General features: G+C 36.4%; 1 protein-coding gene across 3 annotated transcripts in view; it reads left to right on the forward strand.

Moving 5' to 3' along the window:
- RHOBTB3 (Rho related BTB domain containing 3) overlaps positions 1 to 16,197 on the forward strand; it is a 75,478-nt gene that overhangs the window by 40,363 nt on the left and 18,918 nt on the right. For all 3 annotated transcript variants that reach the window (XM_036767600.1, XM_036767609.1, XM_036767617.1), the window contains exon 8: positions 8,017 to 8,137. In XM_036767600.1, coding sequence (XP_036623495.1) covers positions 8,017 to 8,137 — 121 coding nt within the window. The remainder of the gene's footprint in view (positions 1 to 8,016; positions 8,138 to 16,197) is intronic.

Below are 16,197 nucleotides of genomic sequence, written 5' to 3' on the forward strand. Positions count from 1 at the left end.
GTTCTTATCCCAGAAGCTGGAGTCTTTGGATTTATCAGACGGTAGATTATTATAGTCACTGACTGTTGTGTTTTGTGTACCTAACCTATGCCACTGATCTCCTACTCTATTTCTTAGCCAATACCAAGTAGTTTTGATGATTGCTGCTTTATAATGCAATTTAAGATCTGGTACAGCTAGGCCACCTTCCCTTGCATTTCTTTTCATTAATTCCCTTGATATTCTGGAACTTTTATTCTTCCAGATGAATTTTGTTATTATTTGTTTCTAGCTCTATAAAATGACTTTTTGGTAGTTTGATTGGTATGGTACTGAATAAGTAAATTAATTTAGGTGGAATTGTCATTTTTATTAGCTCGGCCTACCCATGAGGTAAACATTTCTTAAACTGTATCAAATACTAATAATGGTGATAACAGATAACCTTGTTTCACCCTTGATTTTATTGAAAGTACTCTTTTGTGTTTCTCCATTACATGTAATGTTTGTTACATGTTGATTTTAGATATATTCTGTTTTTCATATTAAGTAAAAGTCAGTTTATTCCTGTGTTCTTAAGAGTTTTTAAAAACCAAATATGTGTTGCATTTTATAAAATGCTTTTTTCTACATCTGTTGATAGCATGTTTTTATTATTTTTATTTTTAATATGGCCTATTATGTTTATTGTTTTTAAAATATTGAACCAAATCTGCATTCCTGGTATAAATCCAATCTGATTATAGTGTAAGATTTTAAAAATATATTGTTGTAATCTCTTTTCTAATATTTTATTCAGTTTTTCATCATTGTCCATTTGGGATATTGGTCTATAGTTTTTGCTCTCTACTTTGTCTCTTCCTGATTTAGGTATGAAGATCATATTAGCATCATAAAAGGAGTTTGGTAGGATCCTTTCTTTTTTCTGTTTTATCAGATAGTTTCTCATAATATTGGAATTAATTAATATTTGAATGTTTGATAGGATTCACTGGTATATATCCATTTGGTCATAGGGTTTTTCCCTGCATTCATTTATGGCTTGTTCAATTTCTGGTTTTTAGATTATATTTTTAAATTCTTTTACTTTTAATCTGGTTCTTTTCTATTTTTACAAATATTTGTCCATTTCCTTTAAGTTATCAATTTTGTTGTTAGGTAGTTAGGCAAAATAATTGCCAGTGACTTCCCTGTTTCCTTTTCATTTGTTGAGAATTCTCTTTTTTGATTTTTTTATGTAGTTTATTTTGTTTTCATCTCTTTTAATCAAATTAAGAATTTGTTTAATTTTTTTCAGAAAATAATATTCTGGTTTAATCAATTCATCATTCTTTTGGGTTTCAGTTTTATTTATTTTACTTAATCTTTTATTTTCAGAATTTCTATCTTTGTGTTTAGTTGGAATTTTATGATTTATTGCTTTTCTAATTTTTTTGTTGTATATCAAGTAATTCATCCGCTTTTTCTCTTTTGGTGATGAAAATATTAACATGTATATACATTTCTCCTTCAGGACAGCTTTGGAGGCATTATAAAAATTTTGCTAATTTTTTTGTTGTCATTTTCATTGATGAAATCATCTAATATTCCTATGGTTTCTTCTTTGACCTACCTATTTTATACAATTAAATTATTTAGTCTTCATTTAAATTTGAATCTTTTCTTCAAAGGCACTTTATTGATTGTAATTTTTATTGCATTGTGGTCTGTAAAGCATGTGCTTAATATTTCTGCTTTTTGAAGTTGTTTATGAAGTTTTTCTGCCCTCCTGTATGGTCATTTTTTGTAAAGGTGGTGAGCACAACTGAAAAATAGTATTTTCCTTTCTTTTCACACTCAGTAATCACCAGAATGCTATCATATCTATTTTTTCTGAAGTGCTTTTGATGTCCTGCTTTTTTGAGTTCACCAGAAGTATAATAAATTCTGTTCCAGCCCCTTGCATATGGAGACTACTGTACTGCTTGCTTTATATTCTTGCAAATACAACTGATTAAGACTACTTCAGAGAGTTATCACCTAATTTCCAGTTTATACTCTTCAAAAACAATTTGAATTTTTTTTGGCATCCAAAGTCTTGTAAGTCAGGCTTCAGTTAGATTCTTAAGTTATTTTGCATGTGTCTTCTAGATGTTTTTGGCTCATTCATGAGTCCCTTAGAAATATTCTTATTGGGGCAGCTAGGTGACACAGTGAGTAGAGCACCGGTCCTGGAGTCAGGAGGACATGAGTTCAAATGTGGCTTCACACACTTGACACACTAGCTGTGTGACCTTGGGCAAATCACTTAACCCCAATTGCCCTGCCTTCCTCCCTCAAAAAAAAAAAAAGAAATATTCTTATTTCTTGTTCAATAGGAGTTTGAGTTTCTGGGCTCAGTTTCCTTGTATCAGTAGATGCCACCTCCAAGCTTTCTACTCCTTTCCAAATCAAATCTCTATTCACTTTGCAGTAGCATTATCAAAGTCACTAGAAATACCTGTTGTAATATGGTCAGTTCCAAACATAAGCTCTTCTGTAGTTCTTGCTCCCATACTAACATCCATTTGTGCAAGCAGCTTGAAGAATTTATAGCTTAAAACTTCACCAAGACTTTTGGGATACCATGTGTAAATGCTAGCTCTCTACACAGTGACTGATACGTAATAAGTCCTTCCTTAATAAATATTTGTTGATTGACTCTTGACAGTTGTGTATTTCCTTCTTTCATATCCTCTTATACTTTTTCCTCTGTTTGCCCAACCCTTTTTCCAGAGAAGAAAGTGGTGAAAGAGAAGGAATGTGTTCAATATTAGTGATCTTTAATTGAATAGATTTGCTTCCACTTCTTACTGTCTGTTCTTTCTTCTCTTCACCTGTACCCTGGTCACTGTTTCTTACAAATTCTTTCTCTTTAATTCTTCCTTTATGTTTCACCCTATGAAGTTGAAGTTTATTTTCTCCCCAGCTCCCTTTCCCTATCTTTTCCTGTTTCCTTGTTGAGTTTAATATCACTACATCAGACTTTTTGTGTCTATGTGTATACATCTGTGATTCAACCCTCCTTTGTCCAGCACAGATGAGAGTGAGACTCTGCCTGTTTCCTCCACTCATTTCTTCATTTTTTCTATACTTTGTATACCTTTGTATATCCTGAGTTCCATACCTTTTCCCCTCAATTCTTTCCTGGTGTATTAATTTTCCATTCTGTTTTCTTTCCTCTCTTGAGACCATCAATATGGAAGAAAACTACACCCAATCACAGGTTATTCTTATTTAATTTCCTCTGTGATATTTGAATTCTTTAGGATTCTGAAGGAACCCTTAACTCTCCTCTTATTAGAATGTAAAACTTCATCATTATTTAGTTCCAGTTGCTTGAGTGTATTTACTTTTCTATTTTTCTCTTTACTCCTATTGTCTGCATTTCAAAGTTTCTACTTAATACGGGGCCTTCTCATCAAGAGTGTTTAAATTAAAAATCTTTCTTTCCATTAAAGATCCATTTTTTTTTGTCCTGTACTATTATACTAATTCTCACATTGTTTACCTTTTGAAATGTCATATCCCAGGACTGTCTCTCCTTTAGATAGTTGTAGCTTCAGAATCTTGTGTGATTCAGATTTTATTTCCCTGGAACTTGAAATTTTTTCTGTCTTTATCCTTTGTAAGGTCAGGATTTTGGCTTTGACACTTACGCAAGTTTTAATTTTGAGGTTTCTTCTGTTTTCACTTTATCCTGTGGTTAATGATTTCATGAAATGTGGCATCAAGGGGTTTAGTCATGGTTTTTAAGGAATATGATTATTATTAAATTATTTTCCCTTGATCTTTTCCCTAGTTCCTTTGCTTTCGATATGTAAGAAATGATTATTTCTCTCTTGTATTAATAGCTAATTATTGAATCAGAACCAAGGTTTTTTCCCCTTTCCTACTTCCTCGTCCAGAAATCAACCAGTGTGGAAAATCTTTCTAAAACACCCAGCCAGGATGGCTGAGATCTAGTCAAAGACAGTAAAAGAAGTTCTAAGTTTGGGCTAGTGGGTGCATTCCTGTTCATTGTGTTTACTCAGAAAGGTCTGGGAAAATGTTGATTCTCCCTTTTGTCAGACAGGTGATGTGGAAATTGAAAAGTTTCTGACCAAGGTTTGGGTGATCCAAGCCCTGTACTCCAAGACCCTTATTGTAATATAGCCCAGACTCATTGTAATATTTGTTTTTTCACTATTTGTTAACCAATCAGAGTTGATTGCCACCCTCAGGAACACCTCCTCTTCCAAGGGCTTATAAGCTATGAACCCACTGCCATTAGGGTCTTTGGTCTAAGAGAGAGATGGCCAAATGACCATCCTTTTATTAAAATGCTGGCATTATTAATAAAATGATTAAATTACCCAGAAACTGTGTCTCTCAAACTTTTTAAATGCCACAGATAGTGGGTAGTTTATACTTTCTTTCACTTTTTTTCAGTCTCTTTGTCTTTGTTCTGAGTTTAAGGGAGTTAATATAGCTATAAATGTGGTTAAGAATAATTCATATTTGTACAGATCATCATAAAATTCTTGTGTATTTTAAATTTTAATAACTTTGGTCCTAGTTAGAGAAACATTCTATAAACAACATTGAAGGGCAAATCTATTAAATTTTTTGATGATGTGCTTAGTGTAGTCGTTAGTTTCTGCAACAAAAAAATAATAGGTAGAATAGGCCAGAAGATAGATGGAGCTCTATGGTATGCAGAGGTCATAAACTTACAAATCGAGAACTGGAAAGGACCTCAGAGGTCAGAGTCCAGCACCCCACATTTTTATAGAAGAGGAAACTACCCAAGATCATACATGTATGTAGCATCTAAGGCAGGATTCTGTCCCAGGTTCTCTGGCTCTTAAGCTAGAGCTTTTTCTACTGTCCCATAGTTGCTGGAGAATATATATGCTTTTGCCTTTAATTACATTTTATATATTGTTTCTATTATGATTGTAGCCTGTTATTTAGCCTTCAAAGTTGTTAGTTTGCAGATTTAGAAACAGCAGGAGTACTTAATTAAGATTTTACGTATTAGGTTTTCCAAGTGAAGAAAAGGGCATTTGTCTCTTTCTCCAACAAAGAAATATGGGATAGAAGAAAAGTCCTTTTCCCTCCTGTTTTGTTGGCTACAGATAATGGCTAACAGTCCAGGGCATAGGTCTGTGGTACAGCTGCAGCTATTAGCCACAGTCCAGTTTAGATAAGCAGTTTGTAGCAAGGTTCAAGTAGATTATTTTCTATTTCTCAGCGTCCAAGGTTCATACCTTTTTTGTGTCATGGACCCCTGCAGCAGGTCGATGTAACCTTGTGATGCCTTCTCAGAATGTTTTTCAATGCATCAAATAAAATACATGGGATTGCAAAGGAAACCAATCATATTAAAAATGGTTATTAATTTTTAAAATATTAACAGACCCCAGCTTAAGAATTCCTGCTTGAGAACAAGTTATTTCATGGATATTTATCTGTGTTCTCTCCTTCACCCCACTCCCACCCCAGTTGTTTGACCTGAAGTATGTGTGTCAGGAGGCTGACTGGTTACATTGAAACATAATCCTTATATGTGCGATGAGGAAGGAAGGTAGTACTTTTTATTTTGAGCATTCAACTGATCTACTGAATGAATGAATACTGTTACTGAAATGACTGTTCAGGGAGTCTGGTGTTAGCTTCACAGCATGGTACTACAGCAAAATTACTTATAGTCCTTGGAGGCCTCTTGATGGAAAGTACTATATGTTACAAAATACTAGGTTCTTTTCTTCCTCCTGTGGTAGGGGATTTACTTTCTTCCCATGTGGAAGGAAGAAAAACACTTTCCACCCCTCTTCCTGCATTGACCTGGGTTAAGGGGCAAATTAGCAAGCAGTCACCAGTAGCTAGACTCTCTGTCCTCTATGAGACAATCAGCTGAAAAGTCTTCTTTCCACTCTCTACCTGTCTCCCTCATCCCCCTGATCCCAGGTGCACTTATATTAGTATGTATGATGATCCTGGGTGTAGGAAGTTGGGGATATGCCTTACAGAATACAGGCATAGCCTGGATTCTCTAACCTTAACTCTCTAACTCGACTCTGCCTTAACTCTAGTTCCCTTTCTGGGATGTTTCTACCAGTTCTATATGGCAGGGTGGGGCCTGATCAGCACCACTCTGCCCTCAAAAGCAATTATACCTTTTACTCTGTCTTATAATTTACATTGGGCCACCCAGTTTGGTTTTATTCATATTGCTCCACCCTTTATGCTCACTGCTTTTCCCTTCACTTTGATGGACAGTGGATTTCATTTTGAATCCTTTTTTTTCTCCTTTTTTTTGTTTAGTCAGCCTTACTATAAAAACATAATAAACACAAATGTGACCATTAGCAGCAACTTGTAAATAGATAACATTAGTTACACATATATCTAATATTTTATGACTGACTTCATCTACTCCCTATTATATAAAAATTAATGTATTTTAACATACTTGTAGCTTATGTGGCTATGTTTCTAATTCCAGTTTTTCTATTTTTCATGTTTTTCATAGATGTGTTCGTAACTTTCATAGTTGTCAAACAAATGTAATACTTTGGTACCTTAATGTCCTCCAGCCTAGTTAGCTATTCCATTAAGCATTTGGCATGTTTCCAGTTTTTCATTATTATAAATGATACAATTATCATAAGCATCTTTGTTCAAAATGGCTCCTTTTTGCTCCTTTCTAATTATTTCCTTGGGCTGTATTCCCACTAGTGGAAGTAATAGGTCAAAAGGGATGGTCAGTTGCATTGCTCTAGATCTCCAGTTGTATCTCACTATGTTGCTGCTTTCCATGAAGATTATGTTAGTTTGCATGGCCACTGGCATCATATGCCTGTCCTTGTTTTTACTCAGCTTTGCGTGTTTGGATCTTTATTGTTTCATTTGTTTTTGCTAATTTTATTAGAGTAAGTTGATACTTTATAGTTTTTTTAATTTGCATTATTTTAATTCTTTGGTTGAACTTCTCCCCAAGTGTTTATTTGGTGCTTATGTTTCCTCTTTGGGGAGATAGCCTATTCATATTAGCTCTTCATCTGTAAAATGAGGAAAACAATATTTGCCCTCCCCACCTTATAGGATTACTGTGAAAAAGCACTTTGTACACATGAAGGAATTATATGAATGTGAACTATTATTACTTGATTGTTAATTATTACACTTGCTAAGGAAATATATGTGTGTATACGCACACATATGTAAAATAGATAATTTTTTTTAGTTTGCGACTGCATGATATTCAAAAACCTCTAATGGTTATGCCACTGAAAAGAAAAGTTTTGCATTGAAAAGCAGCAGTAGTAGGGGGTGCTGTGATGGGGAAAGGAAGATCTCAAGATCACATTGTTTTAATCTTTTCTTGATAAGTTGTAGATTCAGTGACTGCTCTTTAAATAAGAATTCACATTTTTAGAGTACTTTTTGAGACATATTTTATTAGTTATTCTTGTGAGATAAGCCAGTATTAGCTTGCCTTGAAAATTGAGAAACAGGCATATTACTACAATAAATTAATTTCAAGATTAAGCAACTTGGTTCCTCTGACATAGGTCACTGCTAAGCTTATTGAGTTTTGCAGTGTTGGCTCATTGACATATGTAGGTTTATAATATTATCTTTGTTGATGCTGTAATTACCGTAAAAATTATACTAAATCATGACATGGGTTCTTAGATGGGGAAGATGAATTAAATTAGTAGTTCTCAAACTTTTCCACATGGTAGAACTAATCCCTTGTTGTAATATCCTTGAAAATTACCATTTGTTATGGCTTTTAACAAATGTATGGTTTGTTTGGTTTTTTAAAAATAGACTTGGGTTGTTTAAGGACTCCTTGCAGCTCAGTTTGTAAAACACTGGGATCAGATAATCCTAATTCCTGTCCGGTTCTGAAAGGCTCTGCTCTTAAGAGGAATGGACTGTTTATAGTGATTATGCATCTGGTTCAAAATAATCAAGCCTATTGTTCAACATTATTTTTCTTGTGTCTTTTTTTTTAATGCCTTATAGGTGAATTGCCTGAAGAATTGCAGATCCTATCAGGCCAAAAGACCCCTATGGCTTTATAATACGTCTCTCAGGTTTTTCTTTAATACACCCATGCTTGCTGATGTTATCTTCAAAATCCAAGGTACAGTATGTTTTCCAGCTGTCTAAATGAGTGTTTTTATTTCTTGTTCCTCATTTATAGCTTTAGACATTTTTAGGGGAGAAGAATGATAATGATCAAAGGTGACAAAGTCTTGCAGGAAAACATGTATTTTACTAAAATAATAAAAGCAAATAATACTTTCCTTACTACCACTTTTCTTAAAACTTAGGAATCAAGTAGGATTTGTTTGCTCTGTTTCACCAATCAATAAACATTTGTTAAGCACTCACCATGTGCCAGATACTGTGAGAGATGCTAGGTATACAAAGACAAAAAATTTTTTAAAAAATCCTTGCCCTCAAGGAGCTTTACCACTTCTTGGTGGAGACAACATTTACAAATGTATGTGAAATAAATAAAAGTTATTTGGGAGCAATGGGAGAGACATTAGCAGCTGGAGGGGCTGGGGATCAGAAAAGGCCTCATGTGGGAAATGGCTTTTGATCTGACCTTTGAAGGAAACTAAGGATTCTCAGGGCAGCTAGGGAGCACAGCAGATAAGAGTGCCAGGTCTGGAATTAGGAAGACCTGAGTTCAAATCTGGCCCCAGACACTTACTAGCTATACGACCCTGGGCCAGTCACTTAATTCTGTTTGCCTCAGTTTCTTCATCAGTAAAATGAGCTGGAGAAGGAAGTGGTAAGCACTCCAGTATCTGCACCAAGAAGACCCTAAATGGGGTGATAAAGAGTTGGACACAACTGAAACAACTGGCAACAATAACTGAGGATTCTTAGAGACAAAAGTGAAAAGAGTGAATTCCAAGCCTGGGGCACCATTCCAAGCAAAGTTTTAGAGATTGGAGGTGGAGTGTCACATGTAGGAAGCAGCAAAAAGGGCTATTTGATATACTGTAGAATGTTTGAAGCACAGTAATGTATAATATGGCTGGAGCTAGATTGTGAAGGACTTTAAATGCTGAACAAAAGAGTTTGTATTTGATTCTGTAGGTCATGTTGAGTCATTCAAGTTAATTAAGCAGAAAATGCACTCCATCTTTGAATATGTGTATATCAATTTTGTACATTTATATGTGTACATATTTTCTTTCCTGATAGAATTCAAGCTCCTTGAGGTAGGAACACTCTCATTTTGTCTTAATATTCCCAAATGCCTACTATATATCAAGTTTTTAAGTATTCATTAATTAGACAACTGAGTGAGTAATCTGATTGGGTCTGTGCTTTAAGAATATCACTTTGGAAGCTGTGCAGAGGATGAATGGGGGAGGGGAGTGATTATAGATAGAGAGACAAATTAAGAAGCTATTTGCAATAGTCCTGAAGAGATGATAAGACACTGAACTAGACGGTCACCATGTGAGTGGAGAGAAGGGGACAGATATGGGAGATGTAGAGGTAGAAGTCACTGACACTTAGCAACTGCTTGGCTTTATGGGGTGAGGGAGAGGGAGGAGTAGTAGAAGACTCCAAGGTTGTGAACCTGGATGACTAGGAGGAGGTGTGCCCTCAGCATTAGTAGAGAAGTTTGGAAGAGGAGCAAGTTTGAGGGAAAAGATACTGAGTTCAGGTTTTATTATATGGCTTTTCTTGTTCATTTGTTTATTAAAATTTTTTTTCCCATTTGAAATTTCACTTACTTCACTTTGATGCTTATTTTTAATCAACTCTTTTCTTTTTCCTTGAAAGTAAACATCCATGACTAGATTATTTGTATGCTAACAACCACCACACAATAAAGCGTTTTTTCTTATTCCTATGGAAGAGTAACACCTCCTTTATCTAATAAATTTTTACAACTGTAACTCTTTAGTCTATTATGCGTGTGTGTGTATCTTTGAAACTTTGCATGAATTGAAATATAATCATTAAAATTAAATTGAAAGACTGAGAAAACAGATAAATTCAGTTAAAAAGGTTAAAAGTATTCATTACTATATGCCTAAGTTCAGTTTTGAAATTCTGATCAGATCAAATGTGTTTTTATGAAGATTGAAAGACCACAATGTAAATTTTTTGTAAAAGTGCATATATTGTAATTAATATAAGACTTTAATTCTGGGAACCACTCTCTAGAGACTTTAATTTTACCTTTAAGCTTTGTCATTTGCCAAGATAAAGAGAGATTTGGTAACTTTCCAGAATGCAGCTTGCCAAGCTGCTGTAACCACTCTATATAACATGGGCCAATGATACCAAAAATAATTCAGTAATTAAAAAAAAAGAAAAAATAATTCAGTAAGAACATCATTGAAGTAATAACTCCTCAGAGAAACAAGAAATGGACCACTAACTTCTAGCAGCCCCTTCCTCAGAGAAGCTTTTAGTTGGCTCTCCCTAAATGTAAGGCATTGATTTGGTGTTTAATGGGAATTACTCTGATTATCAATGACTAAATAATTTACAAAGACCTCTCCTGTACAATGAATAACTTACAGTTTATTATAAATATGAAGACTGAATCTCTAGCTTGTCTCATCCTGATAACCCAGGGGCTTGATGATATTTAAGCACTCAGAGCTTTGAGAGGGTGTGTGTGTGTGTGTGTGTGTGTGTGTGTGTGTGTGTGTGTGTGTGTGTGTGTGTAGTGGGGGAGGGGGAATAGTCTTACTTATAGCTACAACAATCAATGCAAATGCTGTTCTGGGGATTAAGTCAGTATCTTGTGTTTATTCAAGATTTTTCCTTAAATTATCAGTTATATTCAATACATATCCATGTAATGAGAGCAAAACTTTTCCATGTTATTTTTAGAAAGTTTATATTCCAGAAAATAATGTAATAATGCAGCTTGTGCTATGAACAGACTTCTCTCTGGTAGTGATCTGTTTATTTTGCAGTTAGTGAAGAATAAGGGTCCTTTTTTTCTAAAAGCTTTTTTCCTCTTATTGTCCTGATGTGTACATTTATGCTATTTTCTGAAATTAATTAATTTGAATATAATTTCATCTTTTCTCCTCTCCACAAATTATGTAAGTCATTATTGTGAGGTTAAAACATTTTGAAGAGGGAAGGGATTAAGTTAGGAAAAGTCCTGGTGGGCAAGTATCTTATGTATCCTTATTTTTAAGTCTTGCTTAAGAAGCCTTAAAGTGCAACACTATGCATGAAGCTAAAACATAATATTCAGTTCAGTTTGATTCTGTAAATTAGTAAGCCCCGACTGTGTGCTAGGTTGGGCAGGTAGGTGGCAGAATGGACAGAGTACTTGGCTTGGCCTGGAGACAAGAAGACTCCTCTTGCTGAGTTCAGATATGACCTGTGAAGTGCCAGTAGCTCCCTATTGCCAAACTCTTCTCTTTGTCATTTAAAGCCTTTCACAATCGGGTTCTAATCTACCTTTCCGAGGTATTTATATGTTACTTATTATGCTGTGTGGCACTTACTAGCTATGTGACCCCTGGCAAGTTACTTGATCCTGTTTGCCTCAGTTTCCTCATCTGTAAAATGAACTGGAGAAGGAAATGGCAAACCACACCAGCATCTTGGCCAAGAAAACCCCAAATGGGGTCACAAAGAGTCAGAAGTGACTAAACAACAACAACAAATTCCATCACATTCATATGTTATAATTGTTTTAGCCATTCTCCAATTGATGGTTTCCTCACATTTTCCAGTTATTTGTGACCACAAAAAGAACAGATATAAGTATTTTTGTACATGTAGGTCCTTTCCTTTTTTGTCTTCTAGTACAGACATAGCAATGGTATTGTTGGGTCAAAGGGCATGAATAGTGTAATAGCTTTTTGTACATTGTTCCCTATTAATGAACCAGTTCACAACCCTACCAGCAATGTAGTAATATACCTGTCCCCCTGCTTTGCTTCTAGCATTCGTCATTTTCCTTTTTTTTGTCAACTTTGCCAATCTGAGATGTGTGAAGTGGAACCTCATAGTTGTTTTAGTTTGCATTTCTCTAATTCCTAGTGGTTTACAGCGTTTTTCATATAGTTATTGATAGTTTGGATTTCTTTCTCTGAAAACTGCCTCTTGATATCATTTTATCATTTATCTGTGTAGTATAGGTGGAGATCTGATACTATTAGGTCCTCCTCCTTTCCACTTGTTTTTCATCCACTCTCTTTAGCTTCTTGAGCTTTACTTCCTTCAGGTGAATTTTGTCATTTTTTCTTCCTGAGAGAGCACTCTCATTAAGTCCAGGGGAAAGAAAGTATTCTGCAGGAGGGAACAATTAGCAATATTAAACACTACAGAATGAAGAAGAAAAAGGACTTGTGAAAAGGCCATTTTGATTTAGCAAGTAAGACATCATGGATAACCTCAAAGAAATAAGTTTTAGTCAAGTGCTGGAGTAGGAAGCCAGAATGTAAGAGTCTGAGAAATGAATGAAAATTGAGGAAATGGAGGCAATTAGTTTAACGTTTCTAGGAGCTTGGCTTTGAAATCTAGGTGGTAAAGAGGATGATACATCTTTTTCTCCCAATTAACAGAACTTTTTTCTCCCTCCTACTTTCTTTCCCCCACCTTGGGGGGGGGGAATGAAAATAAAACCCTTATAACAAACATGTACAGTCACTCAAAACTAATCTTTGTATATTGCCTGTCCAAAAATATTACAGATGTCTCAGACTGCATCCTGAGGCCATCACTACTCTGTCAAGAGGTGGGTGACATGTTCCATCATCCTGTGGAATCATGGTTGGTTGGTTTTGATCAGAGTTCTTAAATCTTTCAGGGTTGTTTGACGATGTTCCAGAGACAGCCAAGTCAGCTTAAGGTTTTTTGTTTGTTTGTTTTTCAAGATAGAGGAGATCTGGGAATGATTGTAGTCATCAGAGGAAGAGCCAAAAGGTAGATTGAAGGTAAAAAAAACAGAATTAAATGATTCCGAGGGAAAGCCCCCAGAGAAGATAAGTGGAAAGGGATGGCCTCAAAATCACAAGAAGGAGGGGCTTTGCAAGGAGAAAATTCTCTTCATTCCCTGAATCTGGAGCAAAGGGGAATGAAAGATGATTGAGGGTCGAAGATGTAGAATTGGAAAGAAGAAGGAACTTTTGATGGATGGCTTCTCTTTTCTCCATAAATAACAGTAGAGGTCTCCTTTTGAAAGGGACTGCTATGATCCATTTTTTGGTTTGCGAGAGGCAGCCAAATGACCATTCTCATTAATAATTTGCTAGGCATAATTAATACAATGATTATTTACCCAGAAATTATGTCTCTTGAACTTTTCATACATCATACTTCTGAGGTTGCTTCTGCCTCTAAATCTATGAACCTACCATTTGAAGTGCACTCAGGTGACCTTGCATTAGGTAGAAAACAAATCCTGGTTTTATTCCTGTCTGTAGGATCTTGGAGTTACTGAATCTCCTTTGCTGATTTTATTAATGAAGACACTGAAGGCTGCAGGGGTTAGACAGCTAATTAGTGAGGTGCACACACGCACACCTAGATCTCCTCTAGTTCAGTCCTCTTTCCGTTGTAGCATCTTGAAGCTAGTAACTGAGGTGAGAGCAGGAACCAGCAGCTTGATTTTTCTCTCACTTGTAGGAGCTGGCAGCCTCAGCCACCCACCATGTCGGGAGAGACCCGGTGGAAAGAAGACCATGTGGTGTAGTGGGAAAATTATTCATTGCATTGGGAGTTGAGGCATGGTGTCTAATCTTGGCTGAGAAAGAATTACTTTTATAGACATTTAAAAAAAACTCCAAATTTTTTGATCCCATTTTATTTTCAAACAATACTACCAGGCCCTTCCTTCACCCAGGGTTTCACTTTTCAAAGATAGAAGGATAATTGTTTCAAAACTCATTTCTCAATAAAATTAATGGTTTGGGTTATTGAAGTGTTGTTGCTACTTTTAAAAGCCTTGGTAAAAACAGTTAATCTTGAAAGCTCTGTTTAAACCTTCTCTGGTAGCTTACTGAATTCCCAGCTCACCCACAGCCCCACTCCATATCTTTGTGCAATAGGACTCTTACTATTTATACCACAACAGTAGGCCTTTGGATTTGTTTAGAAGGATATATTTAATTTTTTTTGGCTGCATTCCAGTTAAATCCTTAAGTCCTAAGATTGTGTATCTAATGCCATTTTATGTTTGACCACACTGTTGATCTCTGTGTACAGATGATACAGACATGCAAACTGAGACAACAAGCATGCTTTTCTAGAAAAACTCTTTCCTTATGTTATGGTAGAACTTACTTGAACTCAGCCGCACAGTCCTAAAGAGGGTAAGGAAAAGAAAGGGAAGAATAGTGCTAATTGGGTACGGGTATGATGATTAAATCACAACAGGGATTAAGACTTACCCTGAGAAAGAGTTCATATTTAAAGTTTAAGAGCTCGTATAGAACTTGCATATTCATCTGGTGGCTGGTAGTTTCTGGACAGTTATACTTGCTGAAAAGATAACCATGGAGGTGGAGCTGGGGCTCCCTTTTAGGCCTGAGAGTGTAGAACTATAACGAGACTGGGTGACCGGGCATTTGTCCCAGGATACCAAAATTTAGAAGAGACTGAGAGCACTTGTAGCTCTTTGGCAGCTAGGATAATTTATTAAAATGGAGAGCTACCAGATGTCTCCACTCATGGTCATACCCCAGGTGTTCTGTGCTCCAAACTGCCCTATCCACGGTGTGGCAGCCTCCCTGACAGCATCTGAAGATGTGTTTCATACATAGTTCCCCTGGCCTATTTGTACTGCTTGACCTGGGCATGAAGTTGTTATTCAAAGCTCTCTAGGAAAATGTGGTGGTGGTGGTGATGATGTCGATGTCGATGATGACGTTGAGTCATATTTAGAAAGTGCTTTAAATTTGCAGAGTGGTGTACATAAATTATCTCATTTGATCCTTGCTATTATTAATCCCATTTTACAAATAAGGAATCTAGGGTATAGAGAGTTTTAGTGACTTGCCCAGGGTCATATAGGCAGTAAGTGTCAAAGGCAGGATTTGAACCCAGTCTTCCTGACTTAAGTATGGTACTCTACCCATTATGCCATGAATGCTGCCTCAGACATTTGCACAGGAAAGAGTACAGTGTACGTAAATATTCTGCACTAGGAGCAGCTAGTGGAGTTCTTTCATCTCTTTGATGCTGGAGACATTATTGGTAGCTCTTTTCCCCAGCCCAGCACTGGCTTTCCCGTCATCCTCAAGGTTGATAGCTTGGTTCTTCATTTCCTGTAATGGAAGGAGCAGTGAACATTTCCCACCCTCCATCCCAGTTCTGGAGCCTGGAGGCTGGTGCCCTTTGCTTTTCCTGACTTTGTAGCTTACAGGTGGCTCCTACAGAGAGATGACAAGGCTTTATTAGTTTCTCAGATCCTTTTATATGGGATATTCCAAAAGTCTCAGTGCAGGTTTAAGCTGCTAAAGCTTATTTACTTCATTTTACTTTATTTTAAAATTGTTTATTTTTTTAACATTCATTTTTTTTATTTTGAGTTTGAGTTCTCTTCCTCCCAGGAGCCACTCTCTTACCTGTTGAGAAGGCAGGCAATATGATGCCCATTGGAATACCCTGTATTTTAAATGGGCTCAGGGTGGGACTGGGCTGTCATCTTTCAAAGTGTAAAGGGGCTGAGTTTTTAAAGCAGCCGTTTCTCCCCAAGAGTAGCCATAGTGCATCAGATAACAAACAAACTGAGAAAATGGCAGCCCTTCTGGAGCGCTGACCCCCCAAAAGGAGAAGGGAAGGAGTAAGCTTTTACATATCACCTACTACGTGTCCCGCACTGTGCTAAGCACTTTACAGATATCTCATTTGATCCTTAAAAAACCCCTGGGGTGGAGGGTGCTGCTATTCTTATTTCACAGTTGAAGACACTGAGACAAATAGACATTAAGGGATGGGTCAAATAGCCAGTCAGCATTTGAAGTTGAATTTGAACTCAGGTCTTCCTAACTCCAGGACCAGGACTCTATCCATTGTGCCACCAACTGCCCTCGGTGACAACCCTGAACTTTATCAGTGGGGTCAAGACTATTAACCATGGGTGCCACAGGAAAAGCTGCTGGCCCATTTATGGCCTATGTCAGAGACTAGACGTATCTTTCATCTTTTTTCATCTTTCACCCTTTTCTCATTGCCACTCACCAGTACTTC

This window comes from Trichosurus vulpecula, chromosome 1, assembly GCF_011100635.1.
Source record: "Trichosurus vulpecula isolate mTriVul1 chromosome 1, mTriVul1.pri, whole genome shotgun sequence".
In the NCBI taxonomy this organism is placed as follows: domain Eukaryota; kingdom Metazoa; phylum Chordata; class Mammalia; order Diprotodontia; family Phalangeridae; genus Trichosurus; species Trichosurus vulpecula.